Genomic DNA, 19,454 nt, shown 5'->3' on the forward strand with positions numbered 1-19,454 from the left:
AGTTATGAGTGATATCATATGGTATTTGTCTTTGTCTTTCTGGCTCATTTCACTCAGGATGAGATTCTCTAGCTCCATCCATGTTGCTGCAAATGGCATTATGTCATTCTTTTTTATGGCTGAGTAGTATTCCATTGTGTACATATACCACATCTTCCGAATCCAATCATCTGTCGATGGACATTTGGGTTGTTTCCATGTCCTGGCTATTGTGAATAGTGCTGCAGTGAACATGTGGGTGCACGTGCCTCTTTTAAGTAGAGTTTTGTCCGGATAGATGCCCAAGAGGGGGATTGCGGGGTCATATTCAAGTTCTATGTATAGATTTCTAAGGTATCTCCAGACTGTTCTCCATAGTGGCTGTACCAGTTTACATTCCCACCAACAGTGCAGGAGGGTTCCCTTTTCTCCACAGCGCCTCCAGCACTTGTTATTTGTGGATTTATTAATGATGGCCATTCTGACTGGTGTGAGGTGATATCTCATGGTAGTTTTGATTTGCATTTCTCCTATAATCAGCGATGTTGAGCATTTTTTCATGTGTTTGTTGGCCATCCCATTGATAATTTGATAGGAATTGCATTGACTCCATAGAGTGCTTTGGGTAGTAGAGTCATTTTGACAATATTGATTTTTCCAATACAGTAACATGGTATATCTTTCCATCTGTTTGTGTCTTCAGTCTCTTTCATCAACATCTTATAGTTTTTCAAGTACAGGTCTTTCGCTTTCTCTGGTAGGTTTATTCCTGGGTATTTTATTTTCTTTGATGTGATAGCAAGTGTGATTTCTTAATTTCTCTTTCTGATCTTTTGTTATAGTGTATAGGAATGCAAGAGATTTCTGGTATTAATTTTGTATCTTGCAATATTAATGAATTTATTAATGAGCTCTAGTAGTTTTCTGGTAGCATTTTTAGGATTTTCTATGTATAGAATCATGTCATCTGCAAACAGTGAATGGTTTTACTCTTTTCCAATTTGGATTCCTTTTATTTCTTTTTCTTCTATAATTACTGTGGCTAATACTTCCAAAACTATTTTGAATGAAAGTGGTAAGAGTGGACGTCTTTGTCTTGTTTCTGATCTTAGCAGAAATGCTTTTCTCTTTCACCACTGAGGATGCTATCTCTGGGTTTGTAATATTGACCTTTATTATGTTGAAGTAGTTTCCTTCTAAGCCAAGTTTCAGAAGAGTTGGGTTTTTTTTTTTTCATAAAAGTGTGTTGAAATTTTCTCAAAAGATTTTTCTGCATCTATTGAGATGACCATATGGTTTTTGAGAGCTGAGATATTAGAACAGGGTCTGTGGGCCTTTCAGAAGTCTCTGCTCTCTCCACTTCCTATAGGAAGCCTTTCTTGATTCCCCCTGCCTGGATTAAGCCAATACTACTAGGCTCCCAATACATTACTCCATATCCCCACCCTTTACTAAAAACTGGGTGCTCCTGCTGGACTCATCCTGGGGTCTGTCCAAGAAGAGGCTTGTCTCATGAATATTGTCTTTAAAAGATTTCAAATGCAAATGGACTGTTGAAGGTGATAGTCTTTGAAGATAACTTAAACCTTGGATATTGTAGAATCTATGACTCTCTTTCCTTTCCTCCCTTATTGTTTAATTCCTCCAACCACTTCCTCATGGCAAAAGCTAGACTTAACTTGTGCATTCCCTAGGGACCTGAGCAGAGTGACACATCTGTGGCTCAAGCCTGGCCTTCCCTGGAGATAGGCACTGCAGTTAAATCATACCCATGCAGTGGAATAACGCTTAATCCCTGTGCTGCTTAGACATTCTGGGTTCTTGCAGCATGTGGAGTGGCAGACCAGCCAAGGACAACAGCCAGGGTGAGTCACCTGGGCCCTCAGCACACCCTCTACTCCACCTCCCAGATGACTGACTGCCATCACCTCATCCTCAGATGTAGATATCAGTGGAAAAGTTATGGAAATAATGCAGAAAAAAAAAGAGAAATAACCAGTCTTGGACCATAGAAGACAGTAGTGCCATCTTGAGAAAAGGGTCTGAAGGAGACTGCCTTCCTGAGGGTCAGGGAGTTTACAGCTCAGAGAAGAACCCCAATCCTAGACCACATTTCCAGGAAGTGGTGTCCCTCATAGTCTCGCAAGAGAGGGGATAGATGAGAGGATATGTCAAGCTCTTCTCTCATTTGGCATTCATTTTCCTTTTTTACTATTGACCTGAATTTTATGCCCTAAGAGCAAAAAAATAATTTGATTCTTTTTTTAATTTCTTTATTTAGAAAAAATTTATACATAATGTTTCTCTCTCTTGAATAATACCTTATCTCAAAGAGTATTTTTACATATCTTTAATGTGTTTTATCCCTTTTAAATTTTTATGAAACATGTTTCACATGTTCAGTGCTAGAATTTCTCTGTTGGTTATTCATTTTTGAATGGAGTGAGTGAGTTCCATTGGATTTTGATATTTGCTCAGAAATAGTGTCAGAGAGGGATGGAGGATGCCAGAACTGACACTGTCAGCAACTTTACTATATTTCCTTTAAAAACTTATGCCAAAATATGCACAATCTTCTGATTCACAAGCGCAATGCTTGTCACCACCTCCTAAAAGGGGGGGAAAAAGTCATTCCTACCTTCAGATTGAGTCAATTATGTTGGCTAGATATGGCATATCATTAAACTCCAGGGTTTGCACAAAATCCCCTTTTAGCTCTCAGACTTATTTTTGGTGGATTTTGAATCTTTAATAAAAGACATTTGTGTAGCTGTTTTCCTTACATTCCTTTACTGATCTACCTTTAAAGAGTTTTTTTATTTGCTTATTTACTTGTTTATTTTTTGTACTGAGATTTAAAGGAAAATCCAAGAAAGATGATGATAACAAACCCATGCTGTCAGCCCTTTAGCCTTCCACAGTATGTTTGCAACTTATGTCCATGAGAATAGTTCTTCCTGTTTAAAATAGAGTGTTTTCTAAATTAGACTCTTTATAGTCATCTCACATATTTTTAAAGAAAATACTTTCTCCACTAGGTGAATTGATCAGTGTTTCACATTATGAGGTAATACTTCTGTAGCCAACAGGTTTAAATTATTCTTATTTTCTAATTTGGTTTTAGATGGAGTACATTTTTCAATCTCCTTCACATTTCATAGTTGCTATTGTGTGTGACTCCATGTCAACCAATATCGTAGCTGGTGTTTTTACAATAAGTGTGTCTTGTCTTCTAATTTTCTGGCCAGACTGAAGACGTCACATCTTTCTGGAAGAGTTATCTGTCCCCAAATGATGCTCTCTTCCCAGTCCTTAGCCAATACCTCCTTCTTCCAGCCACCTGCTTTCCTGCTGATGGGCATCCCAGGGATGGAGGCCGCCCATGGCTGGATCTCCATCCCCTTCTCCTCCATGTACACTGTGGCCCTCACTGGAAACGGCCTGATCCTCTTGGCCGTGAGGAGGACCCCCAGCCTGCGCCAGCCCATGTACTACTTCCTGTCCATGCTGGCCCTCACCGATGTGGGCCTCACCCTGTCCACCATGCCCACCACCCTGGCTGTGCTCTGGTTTGACCACCGGCTCATCGGCTTCAAGGCCTGCCTGGTGCAGATGTTCTTCCTCCACTCCTTCTCTGTGGTGGAGTCCTCGGTGCTCCTGGCCATGTCGTTTGACCGCGTTGTGGCCATCTCCAACCCCCTGCGCTATGCAGCTGTCCTCACAAACAACGTCATCATCGGGATTGGGCTGGCCGTTGTGACTCGAGCCACTGTGTCCCTCTTCCCAGTGCCCTTCTTACTGAAGCGATTGAACTTTTGCCCTGGCAAGATCCTCCTGTCCCACTCATTCTGTTTCCATGCAGATGTCATGAAACGGGCCTGTGCTGACATTACAGTCAACATCCTCTATGGGCTCTATGTAGTTCTGTCCACGGTGGGTGTAGACTCCTTGCTTATCGTGCTGTCCTACACGCTCATCCTGCACACGGTCATGGGGCTGGCCTCTCCCAGGGAGCGCACCCGGGCCCTCAACACCTGTGTCTCTCATATCCTGGCTGTTCTGGTCTTCTACATCCCAGTCATAGGTGTGTCCATGATCCACCGTTTTGGGAGGCACCTGCCCCATATGGTACCTGTTCTTGTTGCCTACGTGTACCTGGTGGTGCCCCCTGTGCTCAACCCCATCATCTACAGTGTCAAATCCAAGCCCATCAGGGAAGCCATGCTCAGGGTGCTGAGGGAGAAGAGGCAAGGCTGATGAAACCGAGAAACAACCTCAGAATCTGAGAAAACAAAGACAAATATGCATCTCTGATATCCATAAAGCCCTTATTCTAAGCTCTGACTCAGACACATTATCAAGAGAATGACAAGCAAATGCATATCTCAGACTTATGGCTGAAAAACAGTCCTGATTCTTTCCTACACGCATTAACCTCAGCTTTTTTACTTAGTATTTACTTGTGGAAGAATCTGTGGTCATTAGAGGAGATGATATTAAAATGAACCATATGTAGTGTCTTCCCCCCGCTGGAGGATAGAAGCTGCTAAACAAACATGTGTTTTCAAGTGTAAGGAGGCTGTGAGAGGCTCACAGAAGAGCTGTGGGAACCCGGAAGAGGGCCTGCTGCCTTGTCAGGAGGAAATGAGAAAGGACTCAGCTAAGGAGGAGACGGAAAGGTGAGAAGGATTTTTGTCAGGTAGGAAAGCTAGGCAAGGTGAAGGCACATCAAATAAGTAGAAAATAATTTTTAAAATGAAAAAAACTGAGATGTAGGATTTTGTGGTTGCTTGTGGAAAAGCGAATAGTCAAAGAGGGCTCTGTACAGTGTGTGTGTGTGTGTGTGTGTGTGTGTGTGTGTGTGTGTGTGTGTCAGAGGGAGAACAACAGGAGATGAACTTGAAATGATGGGTGGTGGTGAGACTTCTCCAGGCCTTTCAGATCTTCCTGAAACATTTTGCCTTCATTCCTTGTTTAGAAGTCAGCCCTGGAAAGGCTATTGCCTTGTAAGAGGTTGCACAGGCTTAACTGTGTATTACAAATTAAGAAGGTGAAAATGGAGGGAAAAAGCATGCAAAGAAAGCGTTTAGGAGGTTGTTGTAACAGTCAAGAAAAGAGACAATGAGAGCTAAAACTTAAGCCAGTAATGGAAAAAAGTAGATTTTTTTTTTTAAATTTCATCTCTACATTTCTCTTCTTTGTCTTCTGAAAGTACCTGGAAGCAATGATCCCAGTAGCAGTGAGCAAAGCTAGCATCTATTTTTTAGTTTCTCAATACTATTCACCACTACCAATAACCTACGATTCTTGTTGCAATGGATAATTGCTAATTTTATGTATCCAGGTGTGAAGAAGGAAAACGTGACAATATGGAATGGTTTAAAGCAATAAAGAACATAAAAACAATAGAACCATGTTTTAACAAATATATACAGAAACATTTGGAGAAGCTACTAGGGACCAAATGTGAGTCAATTAGAACATTAAAAATAATTTTGCCAGCAATCCATTACAGCAGATGGAATTCTTTAAGAAAGAGTGAGTCCCTAGTGATATTCAAAATGAAGAGAGAGGGAAAAAAAGAAAACATTTTTATAGAAGAATGCCATATAATAAATGCAAACGTATGGATACATTTGACAGATTTAGAAGACTACCTGTTTTTCAGTTTTTAATGTAACTTTAAAATAACCAACAAATGCATAAAGAGTGGTGGAGAGCAACATTCATACAGTCTCAAAGTACGTTGCACAGCTGCCTCCAAATCGAAAAGGATGAACATGTCTTAGCAAGAAAGAGATTGGCAACAAATAGCACCATAAGCAAGGGATCAAACTTAGCTTAACCAACACAGAGGTAATCTGATCTTATATACCTTCTGATATGAATAGTTAGGATACAAAATCATACATGTAAAACTCCTACCAAAAATGTTCAACTTAAATTTAACCATGAGGAAATAACCAGGAAAGCCCTGATATAGGAAGCAACACATACATGCACTCACACACACTAGCCTGGAATCTTTTAAAAGTGTAATGTTATTAAAAAAAAAAAACTATGTCGGGGGATTTAATCTAAATTAAAAGAGATTAAAGGGACATAGAAACCAAATGCTGGCATTAATTAGCCATTATTAGGGCACTAGTGTAATTCAAATGTGTATTATATGTTGATAGTATCATTAGGCTGCATAATTTGCTTGGGTTCGAAGACGATTTTGTGGTTATGCAGGAAAAGTTATTTTTTAGAAGGTGCATGCTTAGTACTTATTAAGAAAGGTTGTGATGTCTACAATTTATTTTCAAATGAGTCAGCCATAAAAATGTGTGTGTGCGTGGTGTGTACGGAGAGAGAGGGAGAGACAGAGCCAGAGAGAGAGAGAGAGAGAGAGAGAAACAGTATAGAAAAATGTTATCAATCTAGGTGACTGGAATAATTATAATAGTCTTTCAACTTTTCCATTCATTTTAAGCTTATAAAGATGAAAAAGTGTGGGAGTTCCCGTCATGGCTCAGTGGCTAGTGAATCCGACTAGGAACCATGAGGTTTCGGGTTCGATCCCTGGCCTCGCTCAGTGGGTCAGGGATCCGGCGTTGCTGTGGGCTGTGGTGTAGGTCACAGACTCGGCTTGGATCCCGCGTTGCTGTGGCTGTGGCGTAGGCTGGCAGCTTCAGCTCTGATTGGACCTCTAGCCTGGGAACCTCCATATACCACGGGTGTGGCCCTGGAAGAAGACCAAAAAAAAAATATATATATATATATATATATATATATATATATATATATATGAAAAAGTGTTAGTGGGATGTATCAAAAAAAATAGAGAAAAAAGAAACAGACGAAGAGATAGAGACAGAGACATCCTTGTGCATAGGGTCTCGCAATTCAAGAGAGATAAGACATTCTCTTGGCTAATTATTGAGTGCTGGCAAAATCCTAAGACTGAGCCTGGGTAATCTGACCTATTGGTGATAAGAATACAGAATTAGAATGCAGAGAAAACAAAACAATTATACTTCCTATTGACTGGCATTGGGACTTTGCCCACTCCCACCCCCAGGGAATCAGAGGTTTCCACCCTGTGCACTGAGCACCCGGTGCTCTACTATTTTAACTGTAGTAGTTAACACATTATATTGTAATTATAAATGTCGATGAAAGCTTACTATGCAATACATAATATTTGAATGGATGAATGAAGATAGTGAGAGAGTGTAGCACAGGGCGGGGTCTCACATACCCCTCCCCCAGATTAGCTCCAAATTTAGGTGCAGAGGGATGGCCCTGCAGCTTCACAGCCCTGGGTAGTGGACTTCTCAGCTTGCCTTATTGCTGCAGGACTCTGCTGCTCCTTAACTGGAAGACTCATGTCCTCCCAAGAGGCAAGGAAAGATCATGTCCTCTGTGTCCTGCTCCTTGATCCCTCTTCTGCTCCCTCTGCAGATTGTGTACCCCTGTCTTAGAGCACGTATCCCTTGCTGTGGAAACCATCCTTTGCGACACGGAAACCTGACTCACATTGAATGCCTTTGTTATCTGAAAAAGGAATTGGCCCAGAGCTGGTTTCAGGAATATTTTTCAATAAACCTATGTATGCATCATACGTCCTAAATAAACACCCTGAAGTTTGTTCGTTTATGTATTGAACAACTACCTGCTAAGTTTACATCACATCCCAAGCAAGTGAGAGCTGAAGATACAGCTCCTCACAGAGTGGATCAAACGGATCAAAATACTTCGCTCTGCTAGAAGCAAAGGGAGACCCTGGGGATGGAGTAAGATAGCAAGGACCCTTTCGAGGTTGGAAGACATGCTGCATCTCTAAAAGTACAAATCCAGAGATAGGGATGCTCTCCCAGGAGACACGTCTACCCCTGTTCCTCTCTCTCTCTTAGGGCCCTTTCTTCCCCTTCTATCTCCTCAGGTAGCTTGATACGTTTCTGCTGTGGAACATAAAGGGGCTTTCACAATGTCACACGAGAAATAGACACAGGAAGTGGGGCTGCTTAACTTGTGAAACCAACCCTGGGGATGGAGGACAGAGAGGACGGAAATAGACATAACCAAACCTGGGTGTCTGAAGGGTTGGAGGGGCCGGAAGGTGTTCTGTGTGACCCAGATAATAGACCTCATCTCACTGAAAGGCAGAGTACAGAAAAGACTGACATGCCCAGTAAAATTTACTACCAATTGGTAGAGCAGATGAGCCTGGAGAGGGTGATGCTTCTAGACCCCTCCTCCATAACTCAGCTGCTGAACTATCCCGTGTGCCTCATCATTTTCCACCCAAACACACAAATCCTGCACATTTTCCATTGCCCAGGAAAATCTAAGCAGAGAATACCCTCTGTGGCCTCTGGCCTAGATGTCCCTGGGGAGCAGCAGTCACTAAGGCACCTGGCCGGTGGTATTTAGTAATAGGTGAGCTGCAGAGTCTTTCGGGTCTCCTGCAGAAGAATGTGGAGCAGTAGAGAAGTCTGCAACAACAAGCTGAGTGAGTAACTCGGGGCCCAGATACAACCCTTTCTACACTCTTTAGAAGGATGAGGGCCTGGTGAGTGAGTCTGAGATTCCCTCTCTGTCAGCTGCTGTCATGTGGAGGAGACAATGGGTTGGAAGATGAGCAGGTGTCAGAAGCAGGAAGCAAACCAAGGAGGCCTAGACTTCCATAAATGGCAGGTCTGTTGTACCCCCAGATAAGGGAGAGGACATGAAGGAGGCTACTTCCCAAAGTCCCAAAGCAAAGATTTCCTCATTCAGATAATTCATTATCAGTAAGCCAGACTCAGTGTCCAAGCAGATTAATGCCCTTTTGTTTCTCTAATTAGGGCATCAGTATAAAGGTATCTTAAAACCCCATCCTGGAGAGCATCCTGTGGGTGATTTGATTGTTTGCTTAATGTCTCAACTCTCACTATGAGTTTGTCCTTCACGTTTTTCCGACTTAAGAAGAGCCTTTTAGAAAAGCACTTGACTTGAATATTGCAAAACTATTACACCATAGCATCAGATACTGCTTCCACCAAGTCACAAAATTACCAGATTTTTTTTTTCTTTTTGTAGAAAACACAGAGAAAAGGAAAAAAAAAGCACTTGGCTTTCAGGGAAAGTAAAGAAATCATGCTGGATTCAGTCTTTTGTTTCTAGGCAATGTGACTTTCCCAGATAAGTTAACAGAATCCTGGAGACCTAAAATGAAAAGGATTGAATGCCTCAGGGGAGAGCTATAATTTACAATATCACTTGCCCTTCAGTGTCCTTGAGATAATAATAGAAGACCAAACCTGGTCTGATTCCAGGTTAAAGTGATTTACTGTAAAACTTCTGGACTTCATGGGAAGCAAGAAACATGTCAATCCAATTTGGCTACTAAAATAGGAATAGAAAAAAAGAACTATCCTTTCACTACACAGAATTCCTTTCCAATGTCAGACTCCTCATTACACTGTAATATTTACAAAAGTGATTGAAAGATCATTACCTGGATGCGAGGGAGAAATTGGTTTGATTGTACGAGATTGCCCGTAATTTTGGCAGTTTGTCTTAAGTGACATCCTATAATTTTATCCCCTTGAGCTCTAAGTTTCCTATACTATTCAGCCTAAATTACTGTTTGGATCCTTCTACCACAGCCAACGGCAATAAATCACCTCAATACCCAGAGTTGCATGGGATCTACATATTGGCTGGGGACAAAAGAAAATTCTAAGATAACATATGGAGGATTTGTGAATAACTCAATAATAGATCAATGCAGGATGAAAGAAAGAGAACTGTGACATGAATCCCAGGTAAAATTAATTCTCAGATTCCTGCAAATTAAATGGAGAGCCTCAGAGTTCCCATTGTGGCTCCGCAGAAACAAACCCAGCTAATATCCATGAGGATGAAGGTTCAATCCCTAGCCCCGCTCAGTGGGTTAAGGATCCAGCTTCAGCATTTGCATGAGCTGTGGCATAGGTTGCAGATGCTGCTCCTCAGATCTGGCATTGCCGTAGCTGTGGTGTAGGCCAGCAGCCGCAGCTCCGATTTGACCCCTAGCCTGGGAACGTCTGTATGCTGCAGGTGCGGCCCTAAAAAAATTTTTGATTAAAAAATAAATAAATGGAGAACCTTCACATTCTATTTTGATTTATGCTATAAATGACCAAGAGTATTTACTGAGTTGATCCTAAGTAAATCCAAATAAAAATGGATAATAATTAATAAGTATTAACTCTATTACTCTAAAGGAGCCACTGGTCTTTATGATACACAAAATATATAGTTTAATTTGTAAACATATGCACCTAGGAGGCACTATTTAGGGTTCCGGTGGAGGGGAACTGGATAACAAAATTAAGGTCTTTCCATTCAGTTATTCATTTTCTTGTTCGTTCATTGATTATCCCTGGCCAAAAACAAAAAAGGCAAATTTATGAAATCATCAAAATTAGAACAATGCGATTGAATAAGGTTTCTGAAGAAATGGGTCTTGGATTAGTGAAAAGAAAAGCAGGAGTAAAGAGATAATTAGCAAATAAAAGGCAAATGGCTTTCTAAGAAGGACCCCAAAGGTCACAGCAAGGAGTAAAAAGAATTTTGGAGAAACAGGAAGGGGCTTCATTTGTAGAACATCCAATCTTGTGATCACAGGGCATCAGAAGAGAAGAAGCTCTTCTTAACAATCTGAGCTGTCCAGCCCCGTGCTTGACAAATCTCCAGTAGGTAGTACAGCCCGCAGTCAACATAGGCAGTGTAAGATGCTGGACGTGTGTAAGCCCAGTTGACCTGGACTTGAATTTGGACTCATTTCCGTCATGGCGTAGAGGAACTCTCTAAGCCCCTCCCTCCAGCTTTATTCTTTAGCATTATCCCTATTATTGCTGTTCTGATTATTTGTTTAAAAAAGATGCAGTAATACCTTACGTCGTTCTTTTTGAGACTGAGCGTTATTATTTACAAACAAGAAAGTGAGGCGTCTAATATCTGAAACTCTAGAGAGTTTCAACAATTGATGAATTAGTAAATTTATTGGCCCAGCATCAGACACTAAAATTAGTGACAGCACCAGGACAGATCCCACTGAACACTAAAGGAGCTTAAATTTATGTCTTCAGTTCATGCCTTCAGGAGGTGTCTGTGGACATTCAAACTTTGAGAAGGAGACCTTGAGGTCCATGGCCCCTGCAGGTACGGCCCTCCCAGCTAGGACAGGTGACAGTGCTTAAGCCATTTATAGGGAGGCATACTCAAGGACAAATCATAGATGAGTGTGTCAACAGGCTGAACAAATGTTCAGCTGGCGTTCTGAATGTGGGGGATGTCAACCAAACAGAGTGAGGGCGTGATTTCCCTAAAAGCCATGTGTAGCCTGGATTTCAAGGGCATCCAATGACCTTGCCTGATATTCTCTCGGCAACTCATACATGGACCCTAAATACTTGTGTTCTTAGTGACCTTGTGAGAATCAAGGATGCCTTAATTTAGCAAAACCTTCTGAGTTCTTATTTTACTTTTCAACCTAGGAATGTATCATTACTGGGGCTTTAATCGAAAGGCTATTTCCTAACATTTGTACTAAGACCCTCCAAACACAAAAAGATCTCATATTCTGATAGCTGCTTCAGTGGAAAGCTGAAATTTCTCTTCCTGTGACAGGCTTTCAGAATTTCTCCCTTTTCACTTTAACTAAAATATTTCCCTTCTCTATTAGCAAGGTAACTGTAAGACGGCATGAGATAACTACGTGAAAGCATGTAAAATATCACGAAATGCATTACAATGAGATAAAAATAACTACCAGGACAAAGACTTGGCAAAAATCATGATGAGGAAGAGGATGATGAGGATGACAAATATGGGGAGAGTGGTTTACATGTTAAACAGTGTTAACAAACACCACTCTACTTGATGAAGGCACCACATATTTGAGTGTAAGCAGTATAGTATTTACATTTAGAAGCAGTAAATTCTAAATCTACTTCAGTCATTTATTTATTTTGGCAATCATGGAGAATTTAAACTAGCCCTGACATCCTGCACTTGTTTTGAGGACATATTATCTTATAAATGTACATTCCTAGAACAGTTAGTAATACAAAGTAAAAGGTGAGAAATGGAAAAAAACCTTAATGAAAAAGCCTATACAGCATAAATAAATATGTTCTTGATGACAGGTGCCCAGTCAGTGTCTTTCAGTGTGTCCATATTGAAAAGGTCACATTTTTCTGGAGACCTCAACTGCCTTCCAAGGATGCTCGCTTCCCCATCCTTCGTCAACATCTCCTTCTTCCAGCCACCTGCTTTCCTGCTGATGGGCATCCCAGGGATGGAGGCCGCCCATGGCTGGATCTCCATCCCCTTCTCCTCCAAGTGCACTGTGGCCCTCACTGGAAACGGCCTGATCCTCTTGGCCGTGAGGAGGACCCCCAGCCTGCGCCAGCCCATGTACTACTTCCTGTCCATGCTGGCCCTCACCGATGTGGGCCTCACCCTGTCCACCATGCCCACCACCCTGGCTGTGCTCTGGTTTGACCATCGGCTCATTGGCTTCAAGGCCTGCCTGGTGCAGATGTTCTTCCTCCACTCCTTCTCTGTGGTGGAGTCCTCGGTGCTCCTGGCCATGTCGTTTGACCGCGTTGTGGCCATCTCCAACCCCCTGCGCTATGCAGCTGTCCTCACAAACAACGTCATCATCGGGATTGGGCTGGCCGTTGTGACTCGAGCCACTGTGTCCCTCTTCCCAGTGCCCTTCTTACTGAAGCGACTGAACTTTTGCCCTGGCAAGATCCTCCTGTCCCACTCATTCTGTTTCCATGCAGATGTCATGAAACAGGCCTGTGCTGACATTACAGTCAACATCCTCTATGGGCTCTATGTAGTTCTGTCCACGGTGGGTGTAGACTCCTTGCTTATCGTGCTGTCCTACACGCTCATCCTGCACACGGTCATGGGGCTGGCCTCTCCCAGGGAGCGCATCCGGGCCCTCAACACCTGTGTCTGTCATGTTTTGGCCATTCTGGTCTTCTACATCCCAGTCATAGGTGTGTCCATGATCCACCGTTTTGGGAGGCACCTGCCCCATATGGTACATGTTCTTGTTGCCTACGTGTACCTGGTGGTGCCCCCTGTGCTCAACCCCATCATCTACAGTGTCAAATCCAAGCCCATCAGGGAAGCCATGCTCAGGGTCCTCAGGGGGAGAGGCCAGAGCTGATGATGCAGGATGCTGCAGGAACAGGGCCCTGAAAAGAAGTTGGTAAACCAAAAATTCAACTCCTGGATAGATTAAGTCACACCCATACTTTGTTTTGGGCATCTGGAAGAGTGGAAAAAAAATACTCATGAGAGGAGTTCCCATCGTGGCCCAGTGGTAATGAACCAACTAGCATCCATGAGGACATGGGTTTGATCCCTGGCCTCACTCAGTGGGTTAAGGATATGGCATTGCCATGAGCTGGGGTATAGGTTGCAGACATGGCGGCTTGGATTTGGCGTTGCTTTGGCTGTGGTGTAGGCTGGCAGCTGCAGATCTTATTTGTCCCCTTGCCTGGGAACTTTCATGTGCCTCAAGTATGGCCCTAAAAAGAAAAGAAGAAAAAAAGAAAAAAGAAAAATAATCATGAGAAACTTTCACTTATTTACTCTCTCATTTCTTTCACATATATTTTTTCAATGCTAACTTTTTTCAGGACCTATGCTAGCTACAGTAACACAGAAATGATTTATAAATGGTCTTCCCCTTCAAAAATCTCACCTTTGAATACATATAAAAATATACAAATAGGAAAATGGTTAATGCAGTGTAATAAGTGCATTGTTAAAGGTATGTGCAGAATTATGAGTAAGCACAGGAACAAATTATTCACCTCAGCATACTTTGGCTTTCTCTACAGTTAAGTGGGAATATTGTAGGGTCTATCTTATAATGTCATTATGAGGATTAATATATGGAAAGTGATGTATAACATATGGTAAATACCAATAAAGCTTTTCTATTCTTGTTATTGTATTAATCACTGATTTATTCACCAGGACCAAATACTTAACCTCAGAGTTCTGAGCCCTCTAAAATGAGAAAGGCCCAAATTTGTGCCTTTGAGAAACTTACATCCTCATAATTGAGCAGAGAGGAAAAATACGTAGGCAACTATGATGATATTGATATAGGACAGCACAGGGGTGTGTAAGGGAAAAAAAAAAAACAGGAGAAATGTCAAGTTTATGTGTTTTCTGGAGGCTCTGTCTGGGCTAGATTCTTTGAAAAATAAAGGTATATCATGCAGATGAGGGACTGTGGAGTAGTGGAGAAATAGTAGGAGAAGGCACTGCAAGTAGAAAAGTTGGTAGGTTTCTTTCATGGAAAAAAAAATCACGGTGATTAGAGAAGAGACTGAAGTGGCAGAGGGTGAGGCTGGAGTAGAAAGCAGGGATCAAGCAAGTAGAACTTTAAAAAACGTATGCAACCACAAGTCTATTCTCCAAGCCCATGAGTTTCTTTTCTATGGAAAGGTTCATTTGTGCTGTTTATTAGATTCCAGATATAAGTGAATCATATGGTACTTGTCTTTCTCTTTCTGACTTACTTCACTCAGGATGAGCGTCTCTAGTTCCATCCATATTGCTGCAAATGGCTTTATGTCATTCTTTTTTATGGCTGAGTAGTATTTCATTGTGTATATATACCACCTCTTCCTAATCCAATCATCTGTCGAGGGACATTTGGTTTGTTTCCATGTCTTGGCTATTGTGAATAGAGCTGCAATGAGGGGGAGGGAGTGGGATGGATTGGGAACTTGGGGTTAATAGATGCAGACTATTGCCTTTGGAATGGATAAGCAATGAGATCCTGCTGTGTAGCACTGGGAACTATGTCTAGTCATTTATGATGGAACATGATAATGTGAGAAAATAGAATGTATACTTGCATGCGTAACTGGGTCACCATGCTGTACAGTAGAAAATAATGTATTGGGGAAATATGCAAAGGGGAGAAGGATCAAGATGGCTGAGGAGTAAGACGTCGTGTTCACCTTCTCTCACAAACGCATCAAAAAGCGTAGGCAAAGGGAGATGAATCTGAACCTGAGCACCGGTATAGTGCTGCTTCCATGGGCCACGCCCCACTCTAAAGGGCAAACGGGACTTTAAAGTGAGATTTTAAAGGGGTCTTTGTACCTCTGTATAGCACTTACCATCTCCTACTTTATATCCTAGTGATAATGGGTTATCACTAGACTATAAATAATGAATTACCACTCTATTAGCAAGGTTTTTTTTTTTTTTTTCATTTATTCCCTAGAAGTACAAGGCCCAGCAGAGAATTTGTGCCTGGTGAACATTTGCCAAGTGAATTTTCCAAAGACTAAAATGCAGACTCACCCCCAGGAGAGAACTCAATATTCTAGGTCTGCTGAAACCCTAACTGAGCCTTCTGTTAAGTTGAAACAGGCTGTGGAGAGATGGAAAGAATATCAGACTGGGCTATCAGAAGACTCAGATTCTAGTACTGACCTTGATATTATTTTCCCATCTGCTCTTCTGAAAGATACATTCTCAAGTGTGAGCATTAGTTTCTGCAATTGAAATATAGGAATAATAATACTTTCTTCATTCCACCACAAGAGAGATAAGATAATAAACTCAGGAAAAGTAATAATAAGGTTTTTGAAATTCAAAATAGACGAGAACACATTTGATTAATCAAATATAGTTCCTAAAGCTTTATTTCCTCTCCAACTTTTTATATTTTGTGATGGAATTTAAGGAAAACAGCCCCATGATCTTTGGTCAAAGTCTTAGGGGCTGCCCTTGGACATAGAAATTAGGGTGAACATAAGAAGAGGAAAGTTGACAAGTTAAATGTCAGAGAGTTTGGAAAATATCTTCTCCCTAAACTGTAAATCTGATAGGACTGTGTATATGACTCTTTAAGCTGAATTCTCCCGGAAGCAAATCTTGAGATAGGACCTAATTGCAAGTGTTTCATTTGAGGGATTGTTCCAGGAAATATTGAGGGGGAAATAAGAAAACCAGTAAGGGTGAGTGATTGAGCATGTTCCCTTTGTGAGTAAGTGGGGGTGAAAACTCAGTGGGAAATTTTGAAACATAGTGGAGAATATACTTCAGAGTTATTCCACCTGTAGGCCTGGGGAGGTGAGTTAGTTATCCTCCCATTTTTCATTGGCTGGGAGCTGCTCTTGCCAGCTTCCTGTCTGACCCTGCATGGTGGATAGCAATCCCCCAGGTAGGGGCTCATTTCAGGACACAAGAGGATGCTGTTGAGGTAGAACTGTGGGTGCTGAAGGTTAGGGCACTCAGGGTGTGTGCCACCCTCTTCACCTTGCACCACGCTGATCCTAGGTCTACACCACATTAACTAGACCTGTCACTGATCCTTCATGATGGTGGTAATTTCAGAAAAAGAAAGAAAAGAGATGAACAATCTAGAGGCGTCATTTCTGTGATCGCTCCCAACATAAAATGAATATTCATAATTTCCCTCATTTATCATCCGTGGTAGATGCCACCTTTTCATGATCAGTTTCAGGTTGCTGGACAAAGGCGAGCAACCCAGACCTTTTCCTTAATGAAGAGGCCAAACTTACAAAGTTTCCTTTATAAGGAAGCTTATTTGTGTGGTCTCTACTATTGGCAAGTCAGACATTCTCAGCAGCAGTAACCAGATATGCCCTGGTGAAAGGGTGTCCATTCCGGGGGACTCTCGCTTACCCCATCCCTGCCACTCTGGCCACTCAGTTTGGGGCTCCTTGTGCAGGCCCTGGGAAGAGTGAGAACAGAAGCTGGCTGAGCACTAGCTGTGTCATCCTGTCACCACGTTTACCTGGTTGCTCAGTGTTTCCTTTCAAACTGAGACTCTCTGCTGAGCAGTAATTCGAGACATCCTGATGTTCACATTTTATTACCTCCCCGTATAGCCATTCACATGTCTCCCCCAGACTCTTTGGTTTTCAGTCTCCCAGTATTTCTTCTTCTAGGCCTCCTCGCTTCCTTGAGACTGCCTCTGAATAAAGCTGAAGTGAGGCAGCATTACCTGTTTTACTTCAGCCAACACACAAAGCCACCCGACCATGGATCAGGCCCAGGTTATTGCTCCTCCATCAGCTAGAGGGAGGGAGATTCCCAGAGACCATATGTGCAAGCTGAGCAAGAGGCATTGACGTAACAGAGAGAAGTCACAGGAGGTCCAGGTCACCTGTTCATGTAACCCACTTGTGCCTGCGAAACCTGTACCAGTATAATCGATAGTTACTATCTATACCCTCCCTATGACATGGGTGGGCCTGACAATAGCCATGTGAAATAGGCAATTTTAGTTACCTAGTCCCTTCACTTGATGTCCCATGAGCAGGTGTTTAATCCCTATTAGTTCCAGGAACATCCCAGCACCTGTTTTTTGGAACAAAGACTCTAGTGGAGATATCAGGATCTTGGTCCAGAATCTTAGGAGTAATGCGAGAGAAAAAAAAAAAAAAAATATATATATATATATATATATATATATATATATATATATATATAAACTGGGTCACTTTGCTTACAGCAGAAATTGGCAGAACCTTGTAAATCAAGTATAATAAAAATTTGTTTAAATGTTTGAGGACTTTGTCTCCCACTCTGTGATGTGTGTGTATGTCTCACCAGGGCATTCAGAGGACTTACCGCGTCCTGCTCTCCCAACCCTCGGTCCGTGATCTCAGTGTCCATGTCCAAACGTAGATACTGATCTAGTCACTAGTTCCGAGTAGTCTCACCCCTGTGTTGGCTAACTCTGCCTCTTCCCAGCAAATAGAAAAGCACTCTTTGTAAAGATGAAGTGAACAGTTTGACAGGCCACCAAAGCATGAACACATGCTGAGATCATGTCTTAGAAAGGGTTAGGATGGCTAACCAAAGAGTCTCTATGTTCCAGAGAGCTCTGACGGCTCACATCTCTCATTGCATGTTCCCACCCCAGGGGTGACGCTCAGCAGGGAGCAGTTTCTCTGTGACCCAAAGCCCAATGTCCCTGGAGATGGGCTGCCTTCCCGCCAGCAGCATAAAAGGGTCGTATCTTGGCCGCAGGGTCTTCCTAGGCTTCTAAAGGATGTGGTACAACAAAACAGCCAGGGAAGTCCTGTTTGGTTTGATACAATACAGCCAGGGAAAGCTGCTGGGGTGAGTAGCCACGGCTCAGACTCAGACCCTTCTCTACGTCCAGAGTCCTGGAGGGCACCTCTGTCACCCCCGCATGTCCTCGTCCAAAATAGGAGTCAAAGCAAAATAAATGACAGAAGGCAGAGGTGGCAGAGAAATACGGAGATGGGAGCATTGAGTACCCCCAGTGGTAGCTTCATATTCTGCGGAAAGTGGGGATCAAGCAGCATCTCTTACTGTGGCTCTTGGATTAGATCAGAGGAGGGCTCAGAATTCCCAGAATGGTGCCGGTCGTGGTGATGCAATGTGGTAATGGTTAAGAGTATCCAATTTGGAGTTCCCGTCGTGGCTCAGTGGTTAACGAATCCGACTAGGAACCATGAGGTTGCGGGTTCGATCCCTGCTCAGTGGGTTAACGATCCGGCGTTGCCGTGAGCTGTGGTGTAGGTTGCAGACACGGCTCGGATCCCGCGTTGCTGTGGCTCTGGCGTAGGCCGGTGCCTGCAGCAGCTCCGATTCAACCTCTAGCCTGGGAACCTCCATATGCCGCGGGAGCGGCCCAAGAAATAGTAAAAAAAAAAAAAAAAAAAAAAAAAAAGAGTATCCAATTCTCTACTGAGCTTCCATTCTAGAAAAACATAAATATTTGTGCTTGACAACGTAAAGGCATAGTCCACAGATTTCTCTAGAGTTTTTGTTCACTCAGCCGTTTATCAAAACCACTGAATTCCTAAGATATGCTGTACGTGTGCTGAGAGGAGCCTTATCAATATACGTTAGAATTGCTGTTCTTGCTCAAGCTAGTTGGGAGGAAAGAGAAAGTAGAAATTACTATATAAATGATTGAATGATTGAATGGGGTTTCTAAGAGACATGAATGGACAAACAGAAGGAAAATGTATTTGGACATAGGGAAGGTTCTGCAGAGAAAATAAAAGGTTAATAACAAGAAAACCTTAGGGGAAGGAGATTCGGGGCTGAGGGAACAGAATAAAGTGAAGAGGTGGGCAAGTGAAAAATAACTCTATTTCAGGAACACTGGCTCTTGCAATCATAGAATGCCAGCATTAGAAAGAGAGGCTAATCTTGTCCAGGTCTCTGATTTTTGCAGAGGAGGAAATTGAGAACCATAAGAAGAAACTGAGGAATTTTTGCAGGTACAATGCGTAACCCCAGTGCAGCTTATTTGGGAGAAGAAGGTATTTTATACCAAACAACAAAGTTTAGATCATTCCATACTGTCTCCTTGCTGGAAACATGATTTATCCAAGCCTCAGTGCCTTCTCTGATGTCGTGGAGAAAGCTACATCTATCTCTCAGTGTTGTTTCAGAGC

General features: G+C 42.4%; 2 protein-coding genes across 2 annotated transcripts; both read left to right on the plus strand.

Moving 5' to 3' along the window:
* Positions 1 to 3,255: 3,255 nt before the first annotated feature.
* Positions 3,256 to 4,236, plus strand: LOC125111804 (olfactory receptor 51I2-like). Its single transcript, XM_047753906.1, has one exon. The coding sequence runs from the start codon at positions 3,271 to 3,273 to the stop codon at positions 4,234 to 4,236; it is 966 nt and encodes a 321-aa protein (XP_047609862.1). The 5' UTR covers positions 3,256 to 3,270.
* Positions 4,237 to 12,133: 7,897 nt separating this feature from the next.
* Positions 12,134 to 13,306, plus strand: LOC125111909 (olfactory receptor 51I2-like). Its single transcript, XM_047754060.1, has one exon. It carries the CDS (start codon positions 12,134 to 12,136, stop codon positions 13,178 to 13,180), a length of 1,047 nt encoding a protein of 348 aa, XP_047610016.1. The 3' UTR covers positions 13,181 to 13,306.
* The last annotated feature ends 6,148 nt before the right edge of the window (positions 13,307 to 19,454 follow it).

Source organism: Phacochoerus africanus, chromosome 11, assembly GCF_016906955.1.
Source record: "Phacochoerus africanus isolate WHEZ1 chromosome 11, ROS_Pafr_v1, whole genome shotgun sequence".
NCBI lineage: Eukaryota > Metazoa > Chordata > Mammalia > Artiodactyla > Suidae > Phacochoerus > Phacochoerus africanus.

Excerpts from the sequence above, each read along its gene's own strand:
- LOC125111804 (XM_047753906.1), top strand. The coding sequence starts at position 3,271 with ATGATGCTCTCTTCCCAGTCCTTAGCCAATACCTCCTTCTTCCAGCCA.
- LOC125111909 (XM_047754060.1), top strand. The coding sequence starts at position 12,134 with ATGACAGGTGCCCAGTCAGTGTCTTTCAGTGTGTCCATATTGAAAAGG.